At 49.5% G+C, this 26,227-nt stretch overlaps 1 protein-coding gene and 1 long non-coding RNA gene across 2 annotated transcripts; both read left to right on the top strand.

Annotated features, from left to right (window-relative positions):
• Window positions 1-1,294: 1,294 nt before the first annotated feature.
• LOC146176815 (uncharacterized) lies at window positions 1,295-2,004 on the top strand. The gene is made up of 2 exons (XR_014701210.1): window positions 1,295-1,414; window positions 1,862-2,004. It is a non-coding gene; the product is annotated as an uncharacterized LOC146176815 (long non-coding RNA).
• A 9,625-nt stretch (window positions 2,005-11,629) lies between these two features.
• On the top strand, window positions 11,630-20,991 carry LOC146176814 (uncharacterized). Its single transcript, XM_084581400.1, has 3 exons — window positions 11,630-11,653; window positions 14,771-15,244; window positions 16,494-20,991. The coding sequence occupies exons 1-3, from the start codon at window positions 11,630-11,632 to the stop codon at window positions 16,863-16,865; spliced, it is 870 nt and encodes a 289-aa protein (XP_084437526.1). The 3' UTR covers window positions 16,866-20,991.
• The last annotated feature ends 5,236 nt before the right edge of the window (window positions 20,992-26,227 follow it).

Below are 26,227 nucleotides of genomic sequence, written 5' to 3'. Positions count from 1 at the left end.
GTGGCTCTGTATTGTGTCGGGAACATTTTATTAAGTATGTGTAGGTTAGGAAAGGAGTTGGTCTGTAATCTGCGCCAGCCGGTCGCTTCCTCCTTTGTTAGGGCTTTGTGTGGTGGTGGATATCTAATTCTAGCTCCCCTATGCAAGTGCAAGATCTCTGCGTATCCCCCCTCGCAAGCCTGTAGGCGGAGCTCCGGAGCATTTGACTGCCCTGCTCGGAATGCGTAACTTCGAGCTAGGCTGTCTGCTCTTTCGTTCCCCCCTATGCCCGTGTGGCCCGGGATCCAGATTAGGTTATGCCTGGGTTTATCCTCGGCGGAGGTTGCCCCGCTGAGTATTTTAAGGGCTGTTCTGCTGATCCTGCCCCTCGTGTAGTTCCTGCACGTCTCCTTCGAGTCCGTCAGTACCCTAGCAAAAAAGACCAATAGGGTGCGTTATTGGTTTTATAAGAATCGGTATTGGTTCTGTAGGTATTCTATGTGTTTTATCTGCATTTCTATGAGACTTATTCAGAAACTCATAAATCTTATAGACTGGTACATATTTGTCCTATAGGCAATAGTATTGGTTTCATAGGTTTATCGGTGGGTTGTATAAGAAAAGTATCAGACCAGTGCAGAAGCCCATACATCTTATAGGCTGATACATGCTTGTCTTGTAGACTACTACATATTGGTTCATGTGTCTGATACATCAGTATGCCTTTGTTTATGGGTCTTGCATGCAGGATCAGTACGTTGGAGATTTTAGGTCTTTGTCATTGTTTCCTTTTCCATCTCGGACACATCCCCAAAACTCACGCATTCATCCCGTTTATTGAGTGTTGCCGTAACGTACAATATTAGCCGCAATAACAATTGAGAACGCTGCGCGCGGTCTCAACAAACTACGTACGGTTGGAGCCGCAGGACGCGCGACGCTGTTGCTACTGGATCACTGAATAGAGATGGGAAAGCACGCGGATATAGCACGGTTCTGTCGGGGCCCAGCTCAGTCACAATCACCTACATGTGCAGAGCAGGACGGTGAAATGGATTGAGAGGCGCGCGTCCAAGCAACTGCAACGCTGCAACCGCCGCCGAAGCGAGAGGAGTCGACAACGAGCACGCGACGAGTACGGCTTGAGCTGCCGACGCGGTAGCGCAATGCCGGCGGCGCCGCGGCGCTTCGCAGCGGAGAGGTAGGTTTTCTTTCTCTCACTCCCACTCCCGCGCAAGCGTTCCCGTGCTGGCCTCTCTCATCCTCCTTTCCACCTCTCCTCTGGGCGCGTATGCGCAGCTCCGTAGAGGCATTGGCGCTGGCGCGATCGCTGATCGGGCGGCAGTTCGGTCGGTGCCCTGTGTAAGTTTTCGCCGATTTTCGGGGTGCTTCTCGAGGATATCAACGTTCCAGCGCACGTTCAGCTTTTGATCAGGTGCGTATGCATCACTTGCAACTTCGGGCTGACGTTTATACTTTGTCAGTGTATGATGTGGCTTTGCGTTGCAGAATGCCGTTGCCTGCACGCCAACAAAGGAATTTGAATCGCGCGGTGTGATATAACGCAGCGTCGAGTTTTAAAGTTGTCGGCACGATTTCTTGAAAGTATTGATGAAACTTTTTAGCGTTAATCTGTTTTCGAATATCGTGCGCACTGTGTTTAAGTGGCAGAACCTGTGGTGAGGCGCAAGGCGGAATGTTGGTTCAGCAGCTACCTCGGCGTTCAGTGATGGCGGCGCCTCTCCTAACTGCCTCCGCATGAATACGCGCGCAATCGCGGTTGCCGGTATATGTGTGGACCGATGTTTTGAAGTCATGGTGGTGTCGCGTTCTTGAAATCGCTTATTTTTCAAGCTGTAACGCAATTTTTTATTTCTTTCAGGTGCCTTAGCATTCGAGAGACTACATCATCGGGCCGAAATCCGCAATCTTGGAATCGAGGGCTACCTGGATGCAGTCAATGTTTGGATTATGTGCCAGTATGCGTTGCCGCTGTCATTGTGGATTAAAATGTGTATACATGCACCTGCTGCGTAACTCATCCCTAGAAAATGGAACATAGCTGCCCTCTCCTTTCAGGTGTTCGGAGAGGTAAAACACCCGCAGCTACTCGATGAGACCAATATTCCATAGGGCCTACAAAACCAATAGGAAGCCTACTGGTTTTGTAGGTCTATCAGATTATTGACAGCTATGGGTGTACTAGCATTACAGACCTATCAGTTTATCAGATGCCATAGGACCGATAAAACCATAGCCTATACGACCAGTAAACAATTGACCTATAAAACCAATACTCCAGTAGACCTGTAAAACCAATCGGCTAGGATACCCATAAGACCAATACTCTGGCAGACCTATAAAACCAATATCAATAATCTGATAGGCTATTAGTTTTCTATCGGATTTTTTTGCTAGGGTATGTTGAGAGATCGGCCCGTTCTGTAGCCTTCTGCTGCCGCCAGCGCGACGGCAATTTCTTCGGCCTCCGCTGTGCCGGCGACCTTTGCCGTGGCACACGTGATCATGTTTCCTTCCTTGTTTACCACTACCGTCGCGGCTACGCGTTCTCTCTCGCGCGGATATACGGCAGCGTCCGTGTATACGGTGTTGTCTAACTGGGCTAGCGTTCTCTCAACGTACTCGGCCCTCGCTTTTCGTCTGTTTTCGTGAAGATTGGGGTCCATGTTTTTCGGCAATGGTCCCACGTTAATGGTTTTCCTAAGGTGGTCCGGTACGTCCGCGTATCTGTCTACCAGTCCGCTCGTGTCCCGACCCAACCTTCTTAGGAGCGCTCGTCCCGTGGGGGTGCCTCTGAGTCTCGTGATTTGCGTTCCCAGCAGAGCTTCGGCGAGCTCGCTGAAGGTGTTGCTGATGCCTAGCTGGAGCAACTTTTCGTTCGACGTGTGCTTGGGTAGGTGCAGAGCAGTCCTGTACGCCTTCCTGAGAATGATGTCGGCTTGCTCTCTTTCCGCCTTGGTCGTCGCGTGGTACGGCAGGGAGTACGTGACTCGGCTGACAATTAGGCTGTTAACTAGCTTGAGAGTGTCTTCTTCTCTCATTCCATATCTCTTTCGGGAGACTCTGTTGATCATACGGCCCACCTGCTCTGCCGCCTTACTCAGCAGGCTGATGGTGTGGCTGCATTTCCGGCTTCCTTGCAACCACATGCCCAGGATCTTTATCATGTTCTTTTCCGGGATGTTCTGTCCCTCGAGAACGACCTCCAGTGTCGCTTGGGTCGGATGCTTGCCGACCCTGAGGAGTTCCGACTTCTCCGTCGAGCATCTTAGGCCCCTCTCTCTGGTGTAAGTTTCTACGCAAGTTGCCGCTTCCTGTAGTTTTTCTTGCTTCTCCCCGAGTGATCCTTGGGTGACCCATATCGTGATGTCATCGGCGTACATCGCGTGTTGGATGCCCTGGATCTCCTTGAGCCGTCTTGCAAGTCCAATCATTGCCACGTTGAAGAGGATGGGCGATATGGCGGATCCTTGGGGTGTGCCTTTGCACGGCGTGGGGAAGACGTCGCTTCTCAGCTCGCCCAGCCCCACGGTCGCCGTTCTGTCGCTCAGGAAAGCTCTGACGTAATCGTGCGTTCTCCTCCCGCAGTTGGTGTTGTTGATGCCTTCCATGATGGCCGCGTGGCTTACGTTGTCGAAAGCCCCCTTTATGTCGAGGGCCATGACGACGTTTTCGCCCGCCTTCGGCATCGCCTCGAGACTTCCTCCTCGAGTTGAAGCAGCACGTCTTGCGTAGAGAGGTTGGCTCTGAACCCGTACATGCTGGCCGGGTACCATTGTTCGTTTTCCAGGTGCGACTGGATTCTTTTCGTGATCACTTTCTCGTACAGCTTGCCCAGGCACGACGTTAGAGATATCGGCCTGAGGTTCTCGATCTGCAGCTTTTTGCCTGGCTTCGGAATCATCACGACGACGGCGTGTTTCCACTCCGCCGGCACTCTTCCCTCTTGCCAGAGCTTGTTGAGGTAGGTCGTAAGCTGATCTATCGCCTCGTCACTCAGGTTCCTTATTAGCGAGTTCCGGATCTTGTCCGCCCCCGCCGCCGTGTTCTTCGCGGCCGATCTTATCGCCTCGACGACCTCCTCTCTCGTGATGGGTCGGTCCATGGCCGGGTTCTCCTCGCCACGGTATTCTTCTCGGTAGCTCTCGACCTGATCTTTGCCGTAGCACTTGATCCGCACCTCTTCGAGTAGTTGTTCGTCCGTGCCTTCGTATTGGTGCACCAGCCTCTGTATCGACTTGCTGCCTTCGGATTTGTTTTTGCTCGGGTCCATGAGGGCCTTGAGGGACACCGTTGCGCAGACAGCAGACAGCACACGGGCACATTTCTCCCTCGAAAAGCTGCCGTTGTGGCCGGGATTCGATGTCCTTAGATTCACCAATGGAGCGCTGTAACCTCACAGCAATTGAGGCAGGGAGGTGCATTTCTTTAACGGATAGCATATATGTTTTGCGCATTTACGATACTGGACGCAGCGCTGTTCCGCATCACATTTCATGATGCGCCTATGTACACGCTTTAAAGGTCCTTCTAGTGGGTAACAATTAAAAATAGTTTTGTGCATCAGCTGTCGCAGAAAAAATCAAGACAGGCAGTTTAGCGAGGAGCGAAGCTCAGTAATGTTCTCTGTAAATACATGTCACAAGATGTATGAACAGATGTATGTCCAATGAACAGTTGGACGAGGACTTTACGGAAGCGGAGATGTTGTACGCGATAGGACAACTCAGGACGACCTTGGCGGCGGGACCAGACGGCATCTCAAACAAAATCCTCAGGAACCTAGATATCGGCTCAGTTTCGGCCCTAACTGACCTCATGAACACCTACTGGAGGAAAGGAGAGGTACCGCAAGAATGAAAACATGCCAAAGTGACATTCATACCGAAACCAGGGAAGAAGCTTAACATAGAAAACCTAAGACCCATTTCGTTAACGTCGTGCCTAGGCAAATTAATGAAACACATCGTTCTCAACAGGCTGCAGGGTTATGTAGAGGACAACGACCTCATCCCCTCAACCATGATAGGATTCAGACCCAACCTCTCCACGCAGGATGTCATGATCCAGCTGTCGAGGGATGTTATTGATCGCAGGTACTGTCATGGAACGAGGGCAATACTTGGGCTTGATCTCTGTAAAGCCTTCGATAACGTCTCGCACGAGGCGATATTAGAAAACCTCTCGCTTTTGAATCCTGGAGAGAGAGTCTTCGGGTACGTCCGGTCCTTCCTTACGAACAGGACGGCCGAACTCACTTTCGGCGCGATCAAATCAGACCCCATATCTCTGGGCGGAAAGGGAACACCACAAGGCTCTGTGATATCGCCGTTCCTCTTCAACATTGCACTGATAACACTGCCCCACAGACTCGTCGCCATCGAGGGGCTACAGCATACGTTTTACGCGGACGACATTACCCTGTGGGTGAACAGGGGAAGTGATGCCCAAGTAGAAAGTGTGCTTCAGGAAGCAGTCGACACAATTGACACTTACGCTCTAAGGGCGGGTCTTGAATGTTCACACTCTAAGTCCGAACTCCTTGTAGTTCGACAAGGCCCCAATCTAAAGAACAGACCTCCGCCTCCTGCAATCAGGGTAGAGCTCAAAGGACTGCCAATAAAACAAGTAGACACTATCAGAATCCTAGGCATGTTCATTCAGAGTAACCACAGAAATTTAGGAACATTAGATAAACTGACCACAACAGTCACCCAAACAGCAAGACTAATCAAGCGAATAGCCAACAAGAGGAGGGGCATGAAAGAACGCGACACCTGTCGACTCATTCAGGCTTTCGTCATCACCAGGCTAGTCTACACCCTGCCCTATCTGCACCTTTACCAAGACGAAAAGCAAAAGGTTGAATGTCTTATCCGGCAAGCTTACAAGACAGCACTAGGACTATCGAGAAACACCTAAACCGATAGGCTCTTAGCTCTTGGCATGCACAACACACTTGATGAACTCAAGGAAGCGCATTTATAGCGCAGTACTCCAGATTGGCGCGCACCAAAGCCGGAGGCTTGTCTTGCTGAGACTAGGCATCAATGCCGAACCCATGGCGGACGATCCCAGGCAAATACTCACAGCAATCAGGAAGGAGCTTGTTATCAAGCCCCTCCCTAAGAATATGAACCCCATTCACTACGAAGGCAGGCGACTAGCACGCGCACGTGCACTACACGCCAAATACAAAGGAAACCATTCGGTTGCTTACGTAGATGCGGCCGAATATGAAGAGACGGACCGCGGGTTCGCGATTTGTGCGGTTACTGGGGCCCGTGAGTCCACGCCTACCAAAATCTTAGCTTCAGCTACTGTACGCACCAGAACCTCCGAGGCTGCAGAGGAAGCAGCCATCGCGCTGGCTATCGCTTCTACCGAAGCAGATGTTATAGTCAGTGATTCCAAAATAGCCGTACGGAATTTCGGGAGGGGCCGTCTGTCGGCTGCCGCCAGGAATATTCTTTAAAGCTACCGTCCAGTCCCTGGTAGGACGATAGAACTGGTATAGGTTCCGGCTCACTCGGGCAATTCCGGAAACGAGAAGGCTCACGAATATGCCCGAGGTTTCGTCGGCCGGGCGGTGAGCACCTCGTTTCCCGCGGGCGCGAGGGTGGGCTTGCTCTCGTTCCATGATATAACTCGCCATTTTAGCCTGGGAAGGCGCATCTTCCCTCCACCACACAATTCATTAAGCAAGGCCTAGGAGATACTCTGGCGCCAGCTACAAACCCGCTCCTTCCCCTGCCCCAAAGTTTATTCATATATATTCAAAGAGCAGGTTGACCCTGAATGCAAAGAGTGTGGCGTCGACGCTACTTTAGCCACATTACATGGGGGTGCGTGGCCTATCCGCCACCCGCCAATTTGCTGCCAGCTCCATCTCTGGAGGAGTGGGAGGCCGTGCTGCGCTGCTCGGACCCGGCCATCCAGGCTCGGGTTACTGAGTGGGCCGAAGAAATCGCCGACTGGACGCAACTGGCGGCCATCTGACGCGGTCAGCAATCAAACTGAACCTCTTAAAGCCGATGAAATAAATGTTTTCCCATCCATCCATGCTGCCAGCGCGGCGAAGAGATAGCAGCGACTGACTGATGCGTAGAACACCGTTGCCGCCATGCAGAAAGAGGAGGAGGGTTCCTCCCCCTCTTCCTGCGTGGCCACGAGGGTCCTGTCCAGTTGCCAAACGCCGGCTCGCTATCAGCAGATAACGGTGCGTGCATCCCGTTCTCACTCGCTTCACTTGCTGGCGGTGTCAGCGGCATCAGTCAATCGCTATCTGTTCGTCGCGCAACCTTCCTATGGGCCCACACGCTGCCTCCAGCAACCTACCGATAACACAATTGCTTTCATTTATCCGACCATAAAGCTCCTTTCATGACAGCCAAGAACTGTTAGTGGAGTGTTTCTTGAAGGAGTGCGTGTGATAATTTAAAAAAAGTTTTAATTGTACATAAGTGTCGATCTTGCTCAAAATATTTGCTTCAATCTATCGAAAAGGTGAAACAGCTGATGAGCTGCTCTCAAATTTCGCATTAGGAAGTAACGTAATCATGGGCAATGCTTTGTGGAAGTACGGAGGTGAACAGGCTTTGATGACTGCAATATTCACGCAGTTGCGTTCCAACTGTGCTCAGGCCTTTATTATATTTGTATAGCTACACTGCAGACCTTGAATGCAAAGATTAGTTATGAAAACTCCTATACCTGGTTTTAAAAATTCTCATTGTGCAACATCGAACATATTCGATCACCATATAAAGCTTTCTCACGTGGATGCCGTTGCCTCCGCTGTCAGGTGAAGCAGCCCATCATTTCAGCACATCTATGAACTTCCTCAGAAATATTTTACAGAGGTCCATATGTGGATGGGGTCTTTTCTTTCATATAGCAGCTGTGAACAACGCATGGAATGAGACGTTGCTAAAACAAGCCTGCAAAACAGATTGTTGCTTTGTATGACATCCATCTAGGCCAACTACATCCACTTGTGGATACTTCCGGTGTCCGTGAGGACCATCACATACATTCGGACTCTTTCTAGAGCCCTCATATTCAGCTGGATTTCTTTGGGCCGGATGTGCTGCATAGCCTTTTCCTCCGTCTAACCTCCAGACAAGTCGTCACCCCACTAACAAGTGTATAAAGTGCAGAAAACAACTTCCATTAATTGTATATCCAAGCTCTCCATGACAAATATTTGGGCTCTGTCTAAAGCCATCGCATTCAGCTGCAGTGATTTGAGCTGTGCCACCAGCAGAGAAGTCAATTTATCGCTTCTGCTTTCTTGCTCGCTTTCATTCGTACACATTGCGGATAGGTTTGAAACACAGCTAGGGGGAGCGGTGACAGAAGATGAATATTCTGTTTCTGTACGTTTTGCAGTCCTCGTATCTTAGATGAAATGATAATTCTACTTGTTCGGCGCTCGGCTCACACCTGCTTATTTTTTCTCCGGATATGTTTCCCTACAAGGGTTTTAATACGGCAGTGGGGTACATGCGATGCTATGCTTCGAGTATGTTCTCGTAGCGCAAAGCATCGGGCCGACTCGATGCCGAGATGAAGATACATGGAGCGCTGAAGTGGTGCCTTCGCATATCTTTTGACGCGATAGCAAGGGTGATCAGCAAGTAATATAATCTCACATTGATGTCCGCGAGAGCAGTGACGGTGCAACTTATGCCAAAAATTGCGAAATTGAACATCTCGACACCCCTTTGCTATTGTGGCAAGCTCACATTAGTCTCACAAGTATTTGCATGGTAAAGTGAATGATAACACATACCTATTAACGCTCTTACGTTACACTCCTAAAAGCGGAGCTTAAGCGTCCTCGAAAGGTTTTATATTTACGGTGCCTGAGGTTTTGAATCGCGCGGAAACTCATGGTAATGAATACTGAGATGTTTGCTTGCGTATCGTGCTGCGCACTGGCACACATCTCTTCTTTGACATGGTGCCGGATGCGCAATGGGCGCTGTTGGCACGGGTACCTGGAGGTTAGCCACAGCAGTTGCTAGTGATGCACATGCTAACAGAGCCAATGCACTCCTGCGGTGTCTGACTGTCCATCCTGACGTCACTTAGTCACGAAGTACTGGCACCACTGCGGAAAATGACGGTGGATTCTGCAACGTCTTTCAGCACGCTTTTCTCCAGGCATTGTGACAAGAGGCGAAGGGCGGCAAAAACTGCGGCACCAATTGTGCCACCAGTTAGTTTCTCAGATAATGCATGCCAGAGATTGTGCGCATTAAACTAAAGCGAATGATCCGAAGGCGGTGATTCCCCAAGTTTGATTATAAATCGCGCTACTTTGTCATATTGAATGACGGAGACACCATTTAAAGATAGCGATGCTTTTGACTGATTCATTGAAGACATCTCGAGAACAATTGCATGCAAGCAGCTGCTTTTAACATTACTTCAAGTAGAGGTGGTCATTTTCTAAGCTAAGAGTAGACCCTTTTATGAATGATATGGCGATGTGTGCTGTTCTGAAGGATTGCGCATATAGAAACACTGCGTCATTTAAAAAAATACCGTTCAAACGCTAATTAAATAACGGAAACATAACTGCATATTTTAAGGACACATATAGCCTTTACGACTGTTGAGACGTAGCAACTGATGTGAATAATATTTGTAATGGATCGAATTAAAATTAGGATTCAATAATATTGATACGTGGGCAACTTACGGGCCAATAAAATTTTATGACACAGAGTCCTCAAGTGCTGAGATGTCACAGTAGATCGAACAAATGCAGAAATCACGCATAAAATATGTAGGATGCACGAAACATCAGAAAGTATAGTGCAGCATCCATTTGGGATATTCTAAGGGAGTTTTAGATTTGATAAATTGGAAGGGCACATATGAACCGTTGTATAGTTACGACTCCCCAACTCGAATTGGCTAACGGCCGACATTCACTAAACGACAGGGCAGAGCTCGGCGGCCGGTATTCTCGACCAGAGAACATAAACAAAGAGCTCAAAAATAGAAATTGGTTGGCTGCTAATTATGCTGCTTCATATTTGACAAAAGAATTTGAGCCAACAATCTGCAAATTGTAGAAACTTAATTTGTACCAAATGCTGGCCAGGTAGATTTCATCAAAGTAGGACAGTGCTTGGCTGTCCGTTAGCTTGGTTGTCCATTAGCTTGGCTTAGTGCTTTAAGGCAGCCGAAAGTCGTGCGGGAGAGGCAGACTGAAATTCGAACCAAATTTGACAAGCCTAATATATTGCACCGGTAGTGCACAGTGTATTGAAACCTGCTACATTCTGAGAACTCGACGCATGTAGATGATGATCCCCAGAAAGGCGTATTCTTGATAATTAGTATACATATTTTAGGTCAAAAATTTGCATAATTTTTGCACAAAGGCAGCAGAGCAGACGTTTTATAAAAATAGCAAACTGATCAGGTCCTCTATAAGTTTTCATTTCTTGTGTCGTTAGCTCAGAAAATACTCACAATATATATATATATATATATATATATATATATATATATATATATATATATATATATATATATATATATATATATATATATATATGTGTGTGTGTGTGTGTGTATGTGTGTGTGTGTCTATGTGTGTGTGTAGCCTCACTGAAAGTTGCTCTTATGGGCGTGCACAATGCGGTGGGGATTCTGTTTCATATCTTATCCTTGGGGCAGTGTTGCTTGTACGACTAGCATGTCGGACCTGGTCGCCGTTTAAATGTTTTAGTGATTACCTGCAAAGACGGCCCATGTTCGTCCAACGTCCAGAGTCCCTGACCGAGCTTGGCCCAAACTAGTTCAACAAGGCTGGGCAGAGATAGGGATTCGTTGTCGGCTTTATACCAGCTACCGTTTGGCTTCCGACAGGGGGCCAAGACAGGAGGAGGAACTTACACTGTGTACCCAAGCAAATCAAAACGTTCTGTTGATTGTTTCAAATGTAAGTTCGTGACGCTAGCTAACCTTGCAAATAGAGGCCTTTAGCATAGCGGAGATGTATACCGGTTTTCCGAATCCCTCCTCGCAGTGGCCACGATTGCCTCCACCCATTTCAGTGCGCGTGCCCAGGAGGCACTTAGCAATCCGGTATACGGCTACGTAGTACTGCCACATTTTGCTAAATCTAGTGCTCCGCCGTGGTGAAGCAGTAGTGGAGACTGCTTTACCAGAGTACCCGGGCTCGATATCGACCGCCGGCAATAATATGATTTATACTGATGCTGAATTTAAATCAATAAACAGATTGACGGTGCTGCTTAATTTGTGTCGTCACTGGGCAAAACATAAGCACGTTCTATGCGAAATAAATTGGGACACCCGAAAAGTATTCAGGCAACGTTTTCCTTTCTGTGGGTGAACAGGGTCTGCAATGTAGGTCTCCGGCTTTGGCCCTATGTCGTCAGCCGAAGGACGACCTGTGCACGTTAAAGAACCCCAGGTGGTCGAAATTTCCCGAGTCCTCCACTACGGCGTCTCTCATAGCTTGAGTCGCATTGGGACGCTAAACCCCACAAACCAACCAACCGAAGGACGACAAGTTAAAGGCAAATAAGCACTCCAAACATTATTGAGCAAGCTTGGGCACTGTTGGACAGGGTGCCTGTTCATGTTGGACCGACATAGCGTCAAGGTGAGTTTTTAGTTGAATCGGTGGCCGTAATGGCTCGTGCTATTAGCGCGGGCGTACTTGAGCAGAGTACTCCATCTTATTAAGAAATTGTTCAGTGCTTTGCTTTGACTGTACGAAATTTAATCGCGCTGACTGCATAAAGTGCCATGAGCGGCTTGACCCTGTACATGCCATGTTTCGCCACTTCTCAGTATGTTGCTTGTCGAAAACGGGAGAGGCAGCGGCTAAGGTGTCCGTCACTTTTATTTAACCGAATTGTCGAGAGAAACTTATCAATGATGTTTTAGGGATTACTTGTCGCTGCGACATTGCTACCAGGCAGCAGTGACTAAAGGCAATAATGGCCCGATCCACAAGTGGTGTCTCGAGTATGTTTGCCTAGATCAGATGCTTTGCAATCTGGCCTTCAATTTCCGACTTGGCCGGGTGCTGGCAATTGCCTTCAAGTTTCTCACGAGGGTAAATTTGCATCCTCTTTACCTTTAGGCATCTGAGTGGAGATCTGAGTGGAAGTCAAGCTAGCATTTAGTCATTTTGGCCGTGATTTAGCTTGCTCGCGTGCAGTGTTTTCACACTAAAATGAAGGCCGTCTGAACAGAACCGATTCGAACCCAGATTCTCGGTTTCAATATCCTAGAGTCTAAACTACTGAACAACAATGACATTTTTTGCCTGCTTTCATTCGATATAACCGGGTGTGTGTAGGGTTAAACCTCCGCAGGGTTTTCCATCCAGGCTCTTGTGGGGCCCCACAGCCCCTTTTAGCGTTTCGAACCGCGCGCGCTTTTTTCTGTTTGTGTTGGTGTCCGCCCGGGCAGCGCGAGTACGCATGAGCGATTTGCCCGGAGCGGGGGCGGCATGTTATCGGCACGAGACAGAGGGTAGATAAGCGCGTCGGAAGCAGGGCTCGGGGCTTTTTCGCCGGGAGGCCGGCCACAGAAAGGCGGCGTGGCAGCGTCCCAAGCCGGCGGGATGTACACGGACGACGGAGCGGAGTCCTGCGGGGCAAAGACGGAAGCGGCGCCTACAAGAAAGCCTTAGAAGTGTTAGCGTGAGTGGTGCCACGCGAGTAGCAATGCTTTTGTACCGTAATCAACGCTTTGTACTCGCCCTATCCGCGCCGCAGTGTGTTTTGTGTTGTCGCGGTGAAGCACTGACCCATGTTCCGTTTTATTCCGCATAGTCCATTGTCACGCACTTCGACGGCATGTTTCCAGCGCAGTTTTGACCAATGCTGTTTCTTTTCTATTTTATGCTTTTCTGTTGATCCGGAATAAACCGGTGTTTTTAAGAAAGACTTGGTTTTCACTCGTCGGGCGAGACCATCGCTCGCGGACCCGTATTCTAGAAGGCGGAGCCTTCATTTGGCGCCCAGCGTGATTTCTGCTCGAGCTTTGGCTTGCCCCGCAAGTGTAGCAATTTGAGGTTTATGCCGTTTCGTGCGTAGCGATGTCGGACTTACCGGGTGCAAGCGCCCACTTAACAGAGACAGTTCGGCCTCCCACACAGGCGGGTTCCGGGCATGAGCAATCAGAAGACAGGAAAAGCGAACCGTCGGACATTTGTAGTGGAATTCTCGGCCTCCTGTTCGAGCTACTTGAATCAAAGGCACATTTCAGAGAAATGGCAGGAAGCGAGGCAGTTTCGTTAACGCCCACTCCCTTGTATCGCGATAATCAGCTGCGGCTGAATTTGGCCGTGCCAAGGTTTGAAGGATACGCCGACAAGAAATCTGTTTGCGATTTTCTTTATGAAATCGACGATTATCAGATGCCAATGGCAATTTCGGACAGCGCTCTGGTCACGCGTGTGCTTCCCGTAGCTTTGGTAGTTTCCGCAGCAACCTGGAGGCGTAGACAGCGGCCGTTCGCAACAAAGCAGGGTTTTATAGACAGTTTTCGAGAAGAGTTTTTGCCGCCTGACTATGAAATCTGTATGAAAGACGAGCTTTGCACCAGGACGCAAGGCGAAAACGAAGGTTTGCTAGAGTTTTTGCGCAGTTTTCAAGAACTGCATGAGCGGGCAGATCCTGCAGTTCCGGAACCAGAGAAGGTGGCTCATGCTATACATCGGTGCCATCCAAGGTACCAGCCATATCTCCGGCGTCGCCAGTTCGCGGACTTCGATGACATGGCTAGAGAAGCATCCCGCATCGAGGCATCTTTCCTGGTGGAGCTCCAGTACAAACCACCTCCCCCTGCAGACTTGCCTTGAGCTGTCCTGTGCGTGGCCTGGATCATCGGCAGCACGCAGCCTGGAGACGCCGGGCTGCCGTACGGGGGCTGGCGACTTGCACGGAGTCACAAGCCCTGATACGTCTACTCAGGTGACGAGCCGATTTCATGGGGTGACAGGTCAGACGGGGCCCCGTGTCTTCTTGCCATACGCAGGCGCTGGTACCCCTTGTGTGGCAGCAGTTGGGACACCCCACGTCAGAGCGCGCAAATCCCGGAGATCTCCTACAGCTGCTGCCGGCTACCATTCACCATCGGGTGCAACGTGGACGTCACCTACGGGTGCAGCGTGGGTGTCACCACCGGGTGCAACGTGGACGTCACCTACGGGTGCAGCGTGGGTATCACCACCGGGTCCAACGTGGACGTCACCACCAGGTCCAACGTGGACGTCACCACCGGGTCCAACGTGGACGTCACCACCGGGTGCAACGTGGACGTCACCTACGGGTGCAACGTGGACGTCACCTACGGGTGCAACGTGGACGTCACCTACGGGTGCAGCGTGGACGTCACCACCGGGTCCAACGTGGACGTCACCACCGGGTCCAACGTGGACGTCACCACCGGGTCCAACGTGGACATCACCACCGGGTCCAACGTGGACATCACCACCGGGTGCAGCGTGGGTGTCACCACCGGGTGCAGCGTGGACGTCACCACCGGGTGCAGCGTGGACGTCACCACCGGGTGCAACGTGGACGTCACCACCGGGTGCAACGTGGACGTCACCACCGGGTGCAACGTGGACGTCACCACCGGGTGCAACGTGGACGTCACCACCGGGTGCAACGTGGACGTCACCACCGGGTGCAACGTGGACGTCACCACCGGGTGCAACGTGGACGTCACCACCGGGTGCAACGTGGACGTCACCTACCAGTGCAACGTGGACGTCACCACCGGGTGCAACGTGGACGTCACCACCGGGTGCAACGTGGACGTCACCACCGGGTGCAACGTGGACGTCACCACCGGGTGCAACGTGGACGTCACCTACCAGTGCAACGTGGACGTCGCCACCGGGTGCAACGTGGACGTCGCCACCGGGTGCAACGTGGACGTCGCCACCGGGTGCAACGTGGACGTCGCCACCGGGTGCAACGTGGACGTCGCCACCGTGTGCAACTTGTCCTCCGATTCGCAGATCCAGGACAACACAGCAGAGGTTTGGTCATCGCACCATCCAGCGGCCGGGCCGCAAAGACGTGGCCAACCACCGGGAGAGCTGATCCAATCGCTACCTTTCCTGCCTGAATCAAACCAGGTGCCACCGACCCAGGTGCCTTCGACCCAGATGCCATTGTCACCACCTGCTATGCATGAGGCAGACCCCGAGAAACCCTACAAACACTCGGTGAGTGCAGTCAGTCCCGTCAACTTCTTTTGAGGAAAGCCAACCAGACAAGACCCCGCTGGTCTTGGTCAAAATGGCCGGACTGGAGCTTCCAGCCCTTTTAGACACAGGGTCTACGGTGTCAGTCTTCGGCGATCAGGTGAAAAATTCCTGTGAGACAAAACGTGTCCGGTTGCGGAGTGTAAACACTAACCTTCGTATGGCGTCGACTCGCATAGTACCCGCAACCTCAGCAGCCCGCCTAACGGGTACTATAAATGGTCGAAAGATTAGACAGCGTTTGTTACACCTCCCCGGACTATCCTGGCCAGTCATACTAGGCCGTAACTTCATAGTGAAGGCAGGAATCGTGATAGATCTGAGTAAGGGAACCTACCGGTATGGCACCGGTACAGAAGCATTTCAGTTCAAGACTAAGGCCGCTGAGCCACAGTCACAGTTGCTTGCCACGAACGGCCATTCGGCCAATATCACAGGCTGTGGTATTCTAACCGTTTTGAATTCCTTCACGGGGTCACCAACGGATAAAAGCAGAATCGAGACAATGCTCAGGCCCTTTGCAGGAATGTTCACGGAGGCTCCGGGGAAAGCCAACGTACTAACCCACAAGATTGATACCGGCGATGCTCGTCCTATCAGATTCAATACAAGGCCCTTGAGTGTCCACAAGCGAGCGCTACTGGATGGGGCCCTCGACGAAATGGTGGCTACCGGTGCGGTGAGACCATCAAAAAACCCCTGGGCGTTTCCTGTTGTTCTCGCGCCTAATAAGGATGGAACAGCACGGTTGTGTGTCGATTATCGACGTCTGAATGCTGTGACAGTGTGAGACTCTTACCTTTTCCCGTCTGTTGACTCTGTCATGTACTCACTTGGGTCAGAAAAATTTTTTACAACTCTTGACTGCAGTGGGGGATTTCTGCAAATCCCGATTGACCACTGCGACATTGAGAAAACGGCTTTCACTTGCCACCGGGGACTGTTCGAATTTGTGCGATTGCCTTTCGGGTTGTGCAATTCACCTGCTACTTTTCAACGGGTAATGGATATTGTGCTCGGAGACGCTGAATTTAACTACGCTATGGCCTACATGGATGACGTAGTAGTGTTCTCAGAAAGCTTAGAAGAGCACCTCCGTCATTTAACGAATGTCCTTCAACGAATGCAGAAGGTGGGCATCACCATTAACCCCGGCAAGGTTCAGTTGGTGACAAGCACAATCAATCTTTTTGGGTTCATTGTGGAACAGGGCACAGTTCTCCCGGATGAAGAGAAGGTTCAAGCCATTCTGCAGCTCCCCCCACCAACCAACATAAAGAGCCTCCAGTGTTTCTTGGGCATGGTGGTATTCTACCGCCACTTCATCCCGAACTGCGCTGACCTCGCGCGACCCCTCCATCAGCTCCTTCGGAAGGGTGCCCGCTGGTCATGGACAGAAGCCGAGCAGGGATCATTCCGTTCACTGTCTGCAGCCATCACGGATACTGCACGCCTGCGGCTTCCAGACCTTAACCGGCCATTCACGGTACAAACGGATGCAAGTGAGTACGGAATTGGGCGGTATTGCTTCAAGAACATCAAGGAAAGCTTTGCCCATTGGCGTTTGCTAGTCATACACTGACGGCACCGGAAAGGAACTATACTATGACAGAGAAAGTGTCTCGCGATTGTGTTTGCCCTCAAGAAATTTGACATGTATTTGTTTGGCGCGGAATTCACTATTCAGACCGACCACCAGGCCCTATCGTGGCTTTCAAGGTTGCAAAATCCAGCTGGCCGTCTAGCCCGCTGGTCACTCGCTCTCCAAAAGTATAATTACAGGGTAGAATACAGAAGAGGCACTTTCAACAAAGTGGCCGATGCCCTGTCACGAGCTCCACTTCCTGGTGAGGGAGAGCGAGCACCCGCGGTCCATGCTGTGACAGCTCCTGCCGACACCTGGGGCACACTGTTGTCCCGTCAACAGCTCCTTGACGCTCAGCTTTCAGACGACCAGTGCAACCAGATACGCCAAAGCCTGAACAGCGCCAACCCTGCAGGGAGCCGGGCGCTTAAAGGTCCACGGAAACGGCCCCCAAGAAACCACTGATAAACGTGTTCAGTGTGTAGAACACATCCTTTTGAGCATTAACGCAAAGTATAACTCCTTGGAACAAAGCCAGCGATTTATTATTAATTTTTAAAAACAGCGTTTTTTGAAATTCGCGGGCAGAGGAAATGTCGCTTGGCGGTGTCGCATGGAACTATTTCCTAATCCCGTGACGTCACGGCTCGGTTGACTGGCAAGGCTTGCTAGAAGCTGCCATTCGCTGCGGTCACTGCAACCATGACGTCACGAACACACTTCCGGTAGCTGCGAAAGTCGTCTGCTCGTGCGCTGCTCGAACTCTGTGCGGGCTGTTACAGCTCGCCGCCCTTATCGGTTAGGTGGCCATTGCCCATTAAGTGCAACAACCGAGGCGACGCGGGGATCGGCAGAACGAAGCTGCATTTACAAATATCTTATTTATATAACGTGGTTTCAGGAGTATCGGAGTGTCGTCCGACGAGGCGTCAACAGCACGGTCAAGCACCGCACGATGGCAGCACCTCCTTGACCGCCGCAAGCATCGCCGCTGTGGCCCCTCCTCCCGCATACCGTTCGCGAACCACACGGCGGATCGTTAGCACCGATGTCCGAAATAAAGCGTGCTAAAATTTGTTGGCGTCTGGAATACTGAGCCGAATATCAAGTATGAAGCCCTCGTGAGGATCGCTGACCAGCAGCAAATTGCTGGTAAGAGCGATAGCCGTGATACAAGCTAGTTTCTGCTCAAGCCAGCTGCCGCTGGTGCTGATCCGATCTGCTCGTACTAGCTCTGCGATTAATGCGTCGGCAGAGTTAATCCTATAATTATTTTACTATGACAGGATAGGAATCACTATAAGGCAGTTTCATAAGTAGACGATTTACGACAGCGTTGATCATGTTCCAAAGCGTCGACCGCCGCGGCTTCGAAGCGAAACAATAGGCCTAGCGACGACTAGGGACGGTCACGCACGGCGCCGGCGTTCGCCGCGCTCGCACGTTCCACCCCCGCGGTAATTGTGTAACGTACCTCAACCTGCTCGCGGCATCCTGTGCTGCAAGCGTTGCAAACTCGTGTACTTTCATAGCTAAGACCGCGTATTTTTTGGCGTTCTGCTCAGCAACAAGCCGTTCAAACGATACTGTAGGCACGACAAGGCTTCAGTACGCAGTCGCTGCGCTGTCGGCCGTAATCGAAGACGTCGGGCGGCACCATAAACTATACATCGATCTTTAAACGTGATACAGTGGGCAAATGAATAACTGTGAAGCAGACCCGCTCGTACGTTTCGCACACTCGGGCGCCGACGAGTAGCATCCGTCAACAGACGCCGTCATAACCTCGGTTAACGACGCAAACCGAGGTCGTCAAGCTCGGTTTGCGGTAACCGCGGTTAGTGGTGCAACCATGGTTTGGTCCGCCGTGTAACATAGGAACCATGGGTTCGCGGTTACACTAACCGTCGCTGCGCGAACTGGCGAACTCCTCAGGCGTGTGCGAGCGAGGATGGGTTGGCGCGAGTACGCGAGCGAGCGCGCGGTAACCGGAAGTTCGTCGAAGTGACGTATGTCTGGGCGGAGCTTTGAACTTGCTTGTATTCTTTGTTTTTTTATGGCTCCCTTCGGCGTACGAGTTGAGGGGGAAAATTGGAAGGGTCATTTTTAATCGCCGATATCTCTGGTGTTGCAGAAGCTAGATCGAAAATTTTTGCGGGAGAATGATGGGTGGTTCAATAACTATCAGTGCTATGGCGTTGTTTACCCTTCTTGGTGACCCCTTTCTGGGGACCTTTAACGGAAGCTATGACAGCTACGTGGAAGCAGAAGATGGTTTGATCCTGCGGTATATACCTGCTGCGGGCACCGATAGTGGTGAGTCCGCATTTTGTGTGGTCGTTCCTAAGGGCCTACGTAAGCATTTTCTAGAATACTTTCACGATACACGCCTCGCAGGTCACAGCGATGGCAAGAAAACATATGACAAATTGTGTCGCGTTGCAACATGGCCCCGCATGAGAAGGGATGTCCTGACATTCGTCCGCACTTGTCATAACTGCCAGACCGCGAAGCCGAGGGGAGGAAAACCACCGGGCCTCATGCAACCTGTAGAGAGCCGATACCCATGGGAAATTGTAGCTTGCGACATAATGGGTCCCTATCCCAGATCAGTGAAAGGGAATCGCTGCTTGTTAGTAATTACTGATCATTTCTCGAAATGGGTAGAATTGTATCCCCTGAGTAGGCTAAAGTCGAAAATAATTTGGGATAAGCTACTAGAAACATTCACTCGCTTTGGTTTCCCAGCTCAGCTTATCACTGATAATGCCACGTATTTCACCGGTAGGATATTCATTGCCACTTGCAAAGTTCTTGGCGTGCAGCACTAAAAGACTACGCCCTACCATCCTCAAGCAAACATTACAGAGCGAGTGAACTTGAATCTCAAGACTATGATGGTGGAATTCACGGAGCGGCACAAGGACTAGGACGCTCGTATCCAGGAGATGACCTTCGCCACAAGAACCACGGTAAACCGGTCAACAGGTTTTACGCCAGCGGCCATTCTCCTTGGTCGTGAGCTCAGGTTTCCTATTGAGCATGCTCTGAATCGCTCTGATTTACCGGGTCTTAGCCATTCTAAATTTGCGCATGATCTTTCCAGCCGCTTGGCCGAGACTCTGAAGGAGGCAAGGGAAAACTTGGACCTTTCCCGCCTGCAACACTGTAACCAGTACAACAAGAAAAGGCGACCTTTGGAATTCACAGTCGGCGACAAAGTCCTTCGCCGCACGCACGCACTAAGTGATGCAGCAAAAGGGTTTGCTGCTTCTCTCGCTCCACGATGGACTGGCCCTTACACGATAACAAAGCGCGCGTCTCGGCTTTCTTACTTTATTCGCCATGTGCAGGGTGGTCGAGAAGCCGGACCAGTCAACGTGGCCGATCTCCGAGCTTACCACGGCCATCCACTGGCCACATAGAACCACTTGACCTACCAGGCTCTACGGGTACCCACGCTCGGCGGATACCTCCAAGCATGCGCCCCGCCAGCAGCAGTACCAGTTCCGTCCTTATCCCGCGTTATTTTTGTTTTACACGTCGGGAGGTGTCCCGTCTTGAGAGGGGGGAGTGTGGGGCCCCACCGCCCCTTTTAGCGTTTCGAACCGCGCGCGCTTTTTTGTGTTTGTGTTGGTGTCCGCCCGGGTAGCGAGAGTACGCATGAGCGAGCTGCCCGGAGCGGGGGCGGCATGTTATCGGCGCGAGACAGAGGGTAGATAAGCGCGTCGGAAGCAGGGCTCGGGGCTTTTTCGCCGGGAGGCCGGCCACAGAAGGGCGGCGTGGCAGCGTCCCAAGCCGTCGGGATGTACACGGACGACGGAGCGGAGTCCTGCGGGGCAAAGACGGAAGCGGCGCCTACAAGAAAGCCTTAGGAGTGTTAGCGTGAGTGCTGCCACGCGAGTAGCAATGCTTTTGTACCGTAATCAACGCTTTGTACTCGCCTATCCGCGCCGCAGTGTGTTTTGTGTTGTCGCGGTGAAGCCCTGACCCATGTTCCGTTTTATTCTGCATAGTCCATTGTCGCGCACTTCGACGGCATGTTTCCAGCGCAGTTTTGACCAATACTGTTTCTTTTCTATTTTATACTTTTCTGTTGATCCGGAATAAACCAGTATTTTTAAGCAAGACTTAGTTTTCACTCGTCGGGCGAGACCATCGCTCGCGGACCCGTATTCTAGAAGGCGGAGCCTTCACTCTGAAACAGCATCAATGTTCTGTCGTCGACCGCTATTACTGAACATTGCTTGTGCATTTTGGGTGGCGCCAACTTTTACATACTAAACCCGACGCAGCTTCTACACTTCATGCTGTGGCAAGCAGCGCCTTACTGTTTAATTATGCCTCATCGAACAAACCGATCCGATTCCAGTGGTCGATTGCGCGGAACACCCAAAGCTGATGAACGAACTATTAGAGCGGTTTGGGACGATGCGCTGGCGTATTTACTTGAGTTGGCTAAGTCAGCCAGAAAAATCGAATGATGGATACGGCAGTAAAACTGCAGCTGGCGCCAACTTTGTTAAAAGATGTCTCCTAGGCGTGCATCCAAACTCAGCTTCAAAGTCTTGATGAGGATTGTTTTGGAATAAAATGCCGTGTGCATCAGCGTGTGACAGGTGTCAAAGATTGATTTACGCATCGTTTCTTGCTGTGTCTTTTCTACGGTTTACGATGGGCCATTGCAATACAAATAATTTACGATATACGGCTGACTGAAACGTAGACATGGTTGCTGATCTATAGCAATAGACGTAACTGAATGCTATGCACCTCATAAACTCATTCATGTCCGGCAGTACAAAATGCATTGCTTTATAAAATAGCCAGTCGTCAAAATAACCGCATCTGAACATCCGAGTCGGCGAAAGAGTAAATCCTTACCATCTGCAATTTGATCATTTCCTCTTAGAACTACGCATGCTAGCAAGCAGTAGTTGCTTTCACTTTTTTTTTCGAGCAAAATAGCGCTCAGGATTGCGAGTATCTGTGTAAAAACGTTACACAGCTGAGTCTGCTAGCGCAAGCACGTGCTGAACAAGAAATCAGGAAGACTTTCCATAGCCCGCCGTATGGGTTTGCCCCAACATGGCGCCGTCAAAGGCGGTGTCTCCACCCTGTACGGCGGCGCGCTACATCGAGGCACCCTAGTAGGGTTCTCTGAGCAGCGTCACCTGGCGACTGATAGCGGAAATATTGTAAAAAGAAATAATAGTGGGTTTAAAGCACGCCGCAACCGTTGCGTCCGTGGCGCAATGCCCTTGAGCTGACGCGTGTGAGGTTAAAATTTCTTCAATTTTACCAGGTCATCCAGAACTTTGACAATTTGTTGTTCATGTATACTTCGGAAATAAAGAAAAAAAATGTCCGTGGCGCAATGGATTGACTCTACTTACCTCAGCAATAAGCGATTAAAACATCTGTTCGAATCCTGTAATAGCAACTTTTTATTGTTTCGTTTTATTTTTTTTTAATGCAACATTACAATAAGCTACCAAGCTCATTCCTGAGAGTGTTCCCCTTTAGGTTACAATATGTAGTGTTTTTATTTCTTATTAGCCGCAAAACCAGCCTTGAACAGAGCCACGAGGTGATGGCATGACAATGGTAACACTAATCAATTACCTTCACCGTAATCATTTCCTGTCTTCAGTGAGTGTATGTTACCTTTAGGTTGCGTTCAGAGACACCTTTCGGTAACTATCGCCGTTTAACCCACTGAGAGGTAACCAGTGAGGAGAAAGAAGTTGCGGGACCCAACCGTCGAGGAGACGGAATTACGCCAGCAGCATGGGGGTGATGCATAGCGATGAAGTTACACGGAAGAAGAGGTCTAAGCTGCGCATCATGGTGCGCGGGCGGAGAGAAAGGACGAAGCTGCGCATAAATGTTGCATCACGTGCGGGTGTAGCTAGCGGGCAATACAGAGCGAAGACCTCACGCGGGGTATAACAGCCCAGCGCCTGCATGCTCTACAGGACAAAATGTTACGGAGCCGGTAGCGTTTATTGTGTGAGGTCTCTTGAGTGTGTCGGATCTTGCTTCAGTAGGTGTGGCTAAGAATTAATTCGAATTAGAAGCAATTCTTGAGCAGTGAAAACACTAAAGCGATCGTGTTTATTGTATTTCGTTCCATGTTTATGCGTGTGCCAATTTATTGGACTTCAACAGATGGCCTTCTCTCTTCGTGCTGATAAGGATGAAGGCGAGGCGGCAGGCACTATTGCCACATGTGCTCTCAAGTATGAAGAAATGTGAAAATGCTTGTACGAACGGACCAGATGTGAAGAGGACAAGAACACATTAAAAATGGAATCAGCTCCGCTCGTCTACATTTTGGGGATATATGGCAAAGTAATTTGTATTTTCAACCTGCGCAAAAAGTATTCCGCAATTGCTTCAACCACAGTAGATATATTATTTAAACGAAAGGCATAACGCTTAACTGTAAGGTTAGTTCAGTGTTTTAAATACCATCATTTGAATGACGCTTGCATTGGCATACGTCAGTAAGATCATCAAAAATCAGCAACGAAGCTTTTTAGGAAAGTCGCGAAACATCTACTGCTTGCATGGTCTATGCGATGAAGCTGGTACACAACTTTTTATAGAGTTTAGCCGCGAGGACTACTCACAAAATTGATATAAATAGAAACACTACAGGCCCCACAGTTTACGGGTCTGTGCCAGTTGGATTAATGGTTTTCTATTATCTTACCAGCGCTCAACCACGTTCAGGTTGCGTTGTTAGAAAGGCCGATCCAGCATCTACCACACGAAAAGTACAAGTAGCTGGATACGGCGTATCACGGTCCTGCACAATTTGAATACTATTGTGTCAAACGTACTGTCATTAAACCTAGGTGCTTGCTTGAGGCATCAACACTTTAATACTACTACTACTACTACCACTACTAAAATATTATTGCATGCGAATAATATATAATAATAATAATATGCAGGAGTGTAAAAGTCCTGTTAGTTTAAAAAGCGCGGATACAGAAACAACAAGCGTCGCTGAATATGCGTGGCTTTCTTGCCATGGAGTGCTATGGTTGGCTCATCGTAATCTAAAACAGTCCATGGCTAAGCATGCTTCAAGATCACCGAAACTATGCTGTGTAGCACCAATGTATTCCATATCCAGCGCAGGAAATCGCAGTAGGTTCCACTAGGGCATTCAAATTGTCCAACCATATTTATTAACCCACAACTTTCCACAATCTCGGAGGATGTATGGCAGGCATAATTCAGCCTACGGACACAAGAAACGTTTCAAAATCCGTAGAATAGACTGCCACAAGGTCTGGTAGCAGTGCAGCGTTAAAAGAGATACCTCCAGTAGGGCGAGATAAAGGTGCACCCCACAGTCTTGAAAGGCTAGGATTAATACCAAAGACCGTGCAGTGAGCATAATGAGACAGTATCCAAGTGCGCTTCGAAGCACGTGGTCAACAGTAACATCATTCCCAATGTGACGGTGGCATAGCGTGAAAATGAAACGGCCATGCAAAGTGATTTAAGTGCGGCGACCAGGGCTCGAATCCGGCTCTCTAACATAAAGTATTTATTATATATGCGGAACATGCGTGGCGCGGCGCCGCAGACAGGGGAATGCCTGAAAGTGTGATTACAGAGATTGTAGACACTTGTTCCAGCAAGGCATACAGATTTTCAACTAAAGATGAAGTTTGGTCATGCCATATTCACGTACAATAAACACGTAACTAGCACACGAAATATTGAGTGCTATAGTTTTTCATATGCAGAAAAGTTATGGGCATGCCAACAAGAAAGAAGTAGCGGCACGTGCAAAGAGCGGCCATCATTATTGCGAGTGGAAAAGCAATCGTGCCTCGTTATAGCACTATTGCACTCAAAAATTCGTCTATATTGCAAAGAATGTTTTTTGAAGGCCAACGATATTCAGTGTATTTGCGCCATGGCTGTAATCAATGTTTAATAGAAAGAGTGAAATTGTGCTCAGCGCAGTCGCGCTAATCAGGTTTCGCGGCGTTTATATCAACAAAAGGGACAATTGGTTTTACCTCCACCAATTATCACTTTTCACTCATTTTATTACATGAGAGGGTGGCAGTCCAGAAATGCATTCATATGATGGACATACTATTGTGGTCGAATGTTTATTCAAGCATAGATCTGATGGTTTGTGGTCACTCCATTGTGATCTTCTTTTGCGGTGCTGTGTGAATGGCTCAGAATTAAACATTCTTTGCAGCTTATGGCTCATCATTGCTGTATCTCAGTACAGCGAATTATGGGAGGTAAGCTGAAAGCTATTGGACACCCTCCTTTCTTTTCTCTTAGAATTGATACAGTCTGCTTCAAACTTTATGCCAGATTAGTTTATACATTTATTTTAGTCTGAATGCTTTTGTCTTCTTCTGCACTTCCGGCCGTTATTCTCTGCACCATTCCTTTCCTAGGCAGAGTGGCGACTATGCGGATATAAAGTTGTGCCAAATGCTCTGTTTATGTTGCCAGAAATAGCCCTCTGGATCCCTCGTTTGTACCACATTGAAAGCAGAATTCATGTGCTGAAAACCAACTGAGCACAGCTATCTACCAGCACTCCATGCGGTACTGATAATCATAACTGGAGAAGCCTTACCACGCCATCTTCCCGGGTGCTTAAGCAGAGTTCAGCTATTGCACCTAGCTGTCTATGGTGATTGAGAACTGCAGGCGTGAAATCTACAGCCGAAACTGTCATGATTACCTCTCATTCTGCTTCCGCTTCAGCAGACAGCATCCAGCGGGGCTGAGCTAGAGTGCATGCTGATGCTACATACATAAATCTATACAGCCATGGTACGAAATTTACAAAAAATGGTTACTTCGAAGTCGTCGAAGAAGTTTCTAAGCCTGGAAAAGAGGAGGACTTGGTAGTCTCTGTATGTAAAGATGTTCATTCATGGCCTATAAGTAAACATCGTCCTCAATACACATTTGACAAAAGTGTTATTTGGTGCCGCTTACTCTCAACTACTTCGCTTAGCACATTACATGTTTCATTAGTTAATAAGTTGTGTGAACAAAAGAAAATATTAGTACATCTAATGCTTATATAGAGACGTAATTAAATAAGCTGTTTGATTTTAAAAACAAATATTTATTTACTCGTTTGTTTTCTGTTCTCGTCTCAAGAAGAGACTTCAGTATCACCCTCTGCCTACCAAGTAAAAACCTTGTGGCGGAGGAAGGAATCGAGACAGGCACATTCCTCTGTATGGATGACCGTGTCTTGAGGCACAGTGACAGCCTGGAATGCATTGCTCCGTTCGTCGCGCTGGCAAACACTGTGAACGAAAAGGTGGCTTTAATTTATGGAAGAGGTC

This window comes from Amblyomma maculatum, chromosome 10 (assembly GCF_055883805.1).
Source record: "Amblyomma maculatum isolate TAMU_Amacu chromosome 10, ASM5588380v1, whole genome shotgun sequence".
Lineage (NCBI taxonomy): Eukaryota > Metazoa > Arthropoda > Arachnida > Ixodida > Ixodidae > Amblyomma > Amblyomma maculatum.
This window is presented reverse-complemented; position numbering and strand designations above follow the sequence as displayed.

Coding starts and splice junctions, on each gene's coding strand:
- LOC146176814 (XM_084581400.1), top strand. CDS start 11,630: ATGTTGGACCGACATAGCGTCAAG. Junction 11,654..14,770: donor TGGACCGACATAGCGTCAAG/GTGAGTTTTTAG, acceptor GTCACCTACCAG/TGCAACGTGGACGTCACCAC. Junction 15,245..16,493: donor AGAAACCCTACAAACACTCG/GTGAGTGCAGTC, acceptor ATTGTGGAACAG/GGCACAGTTCTCCCGGATGA.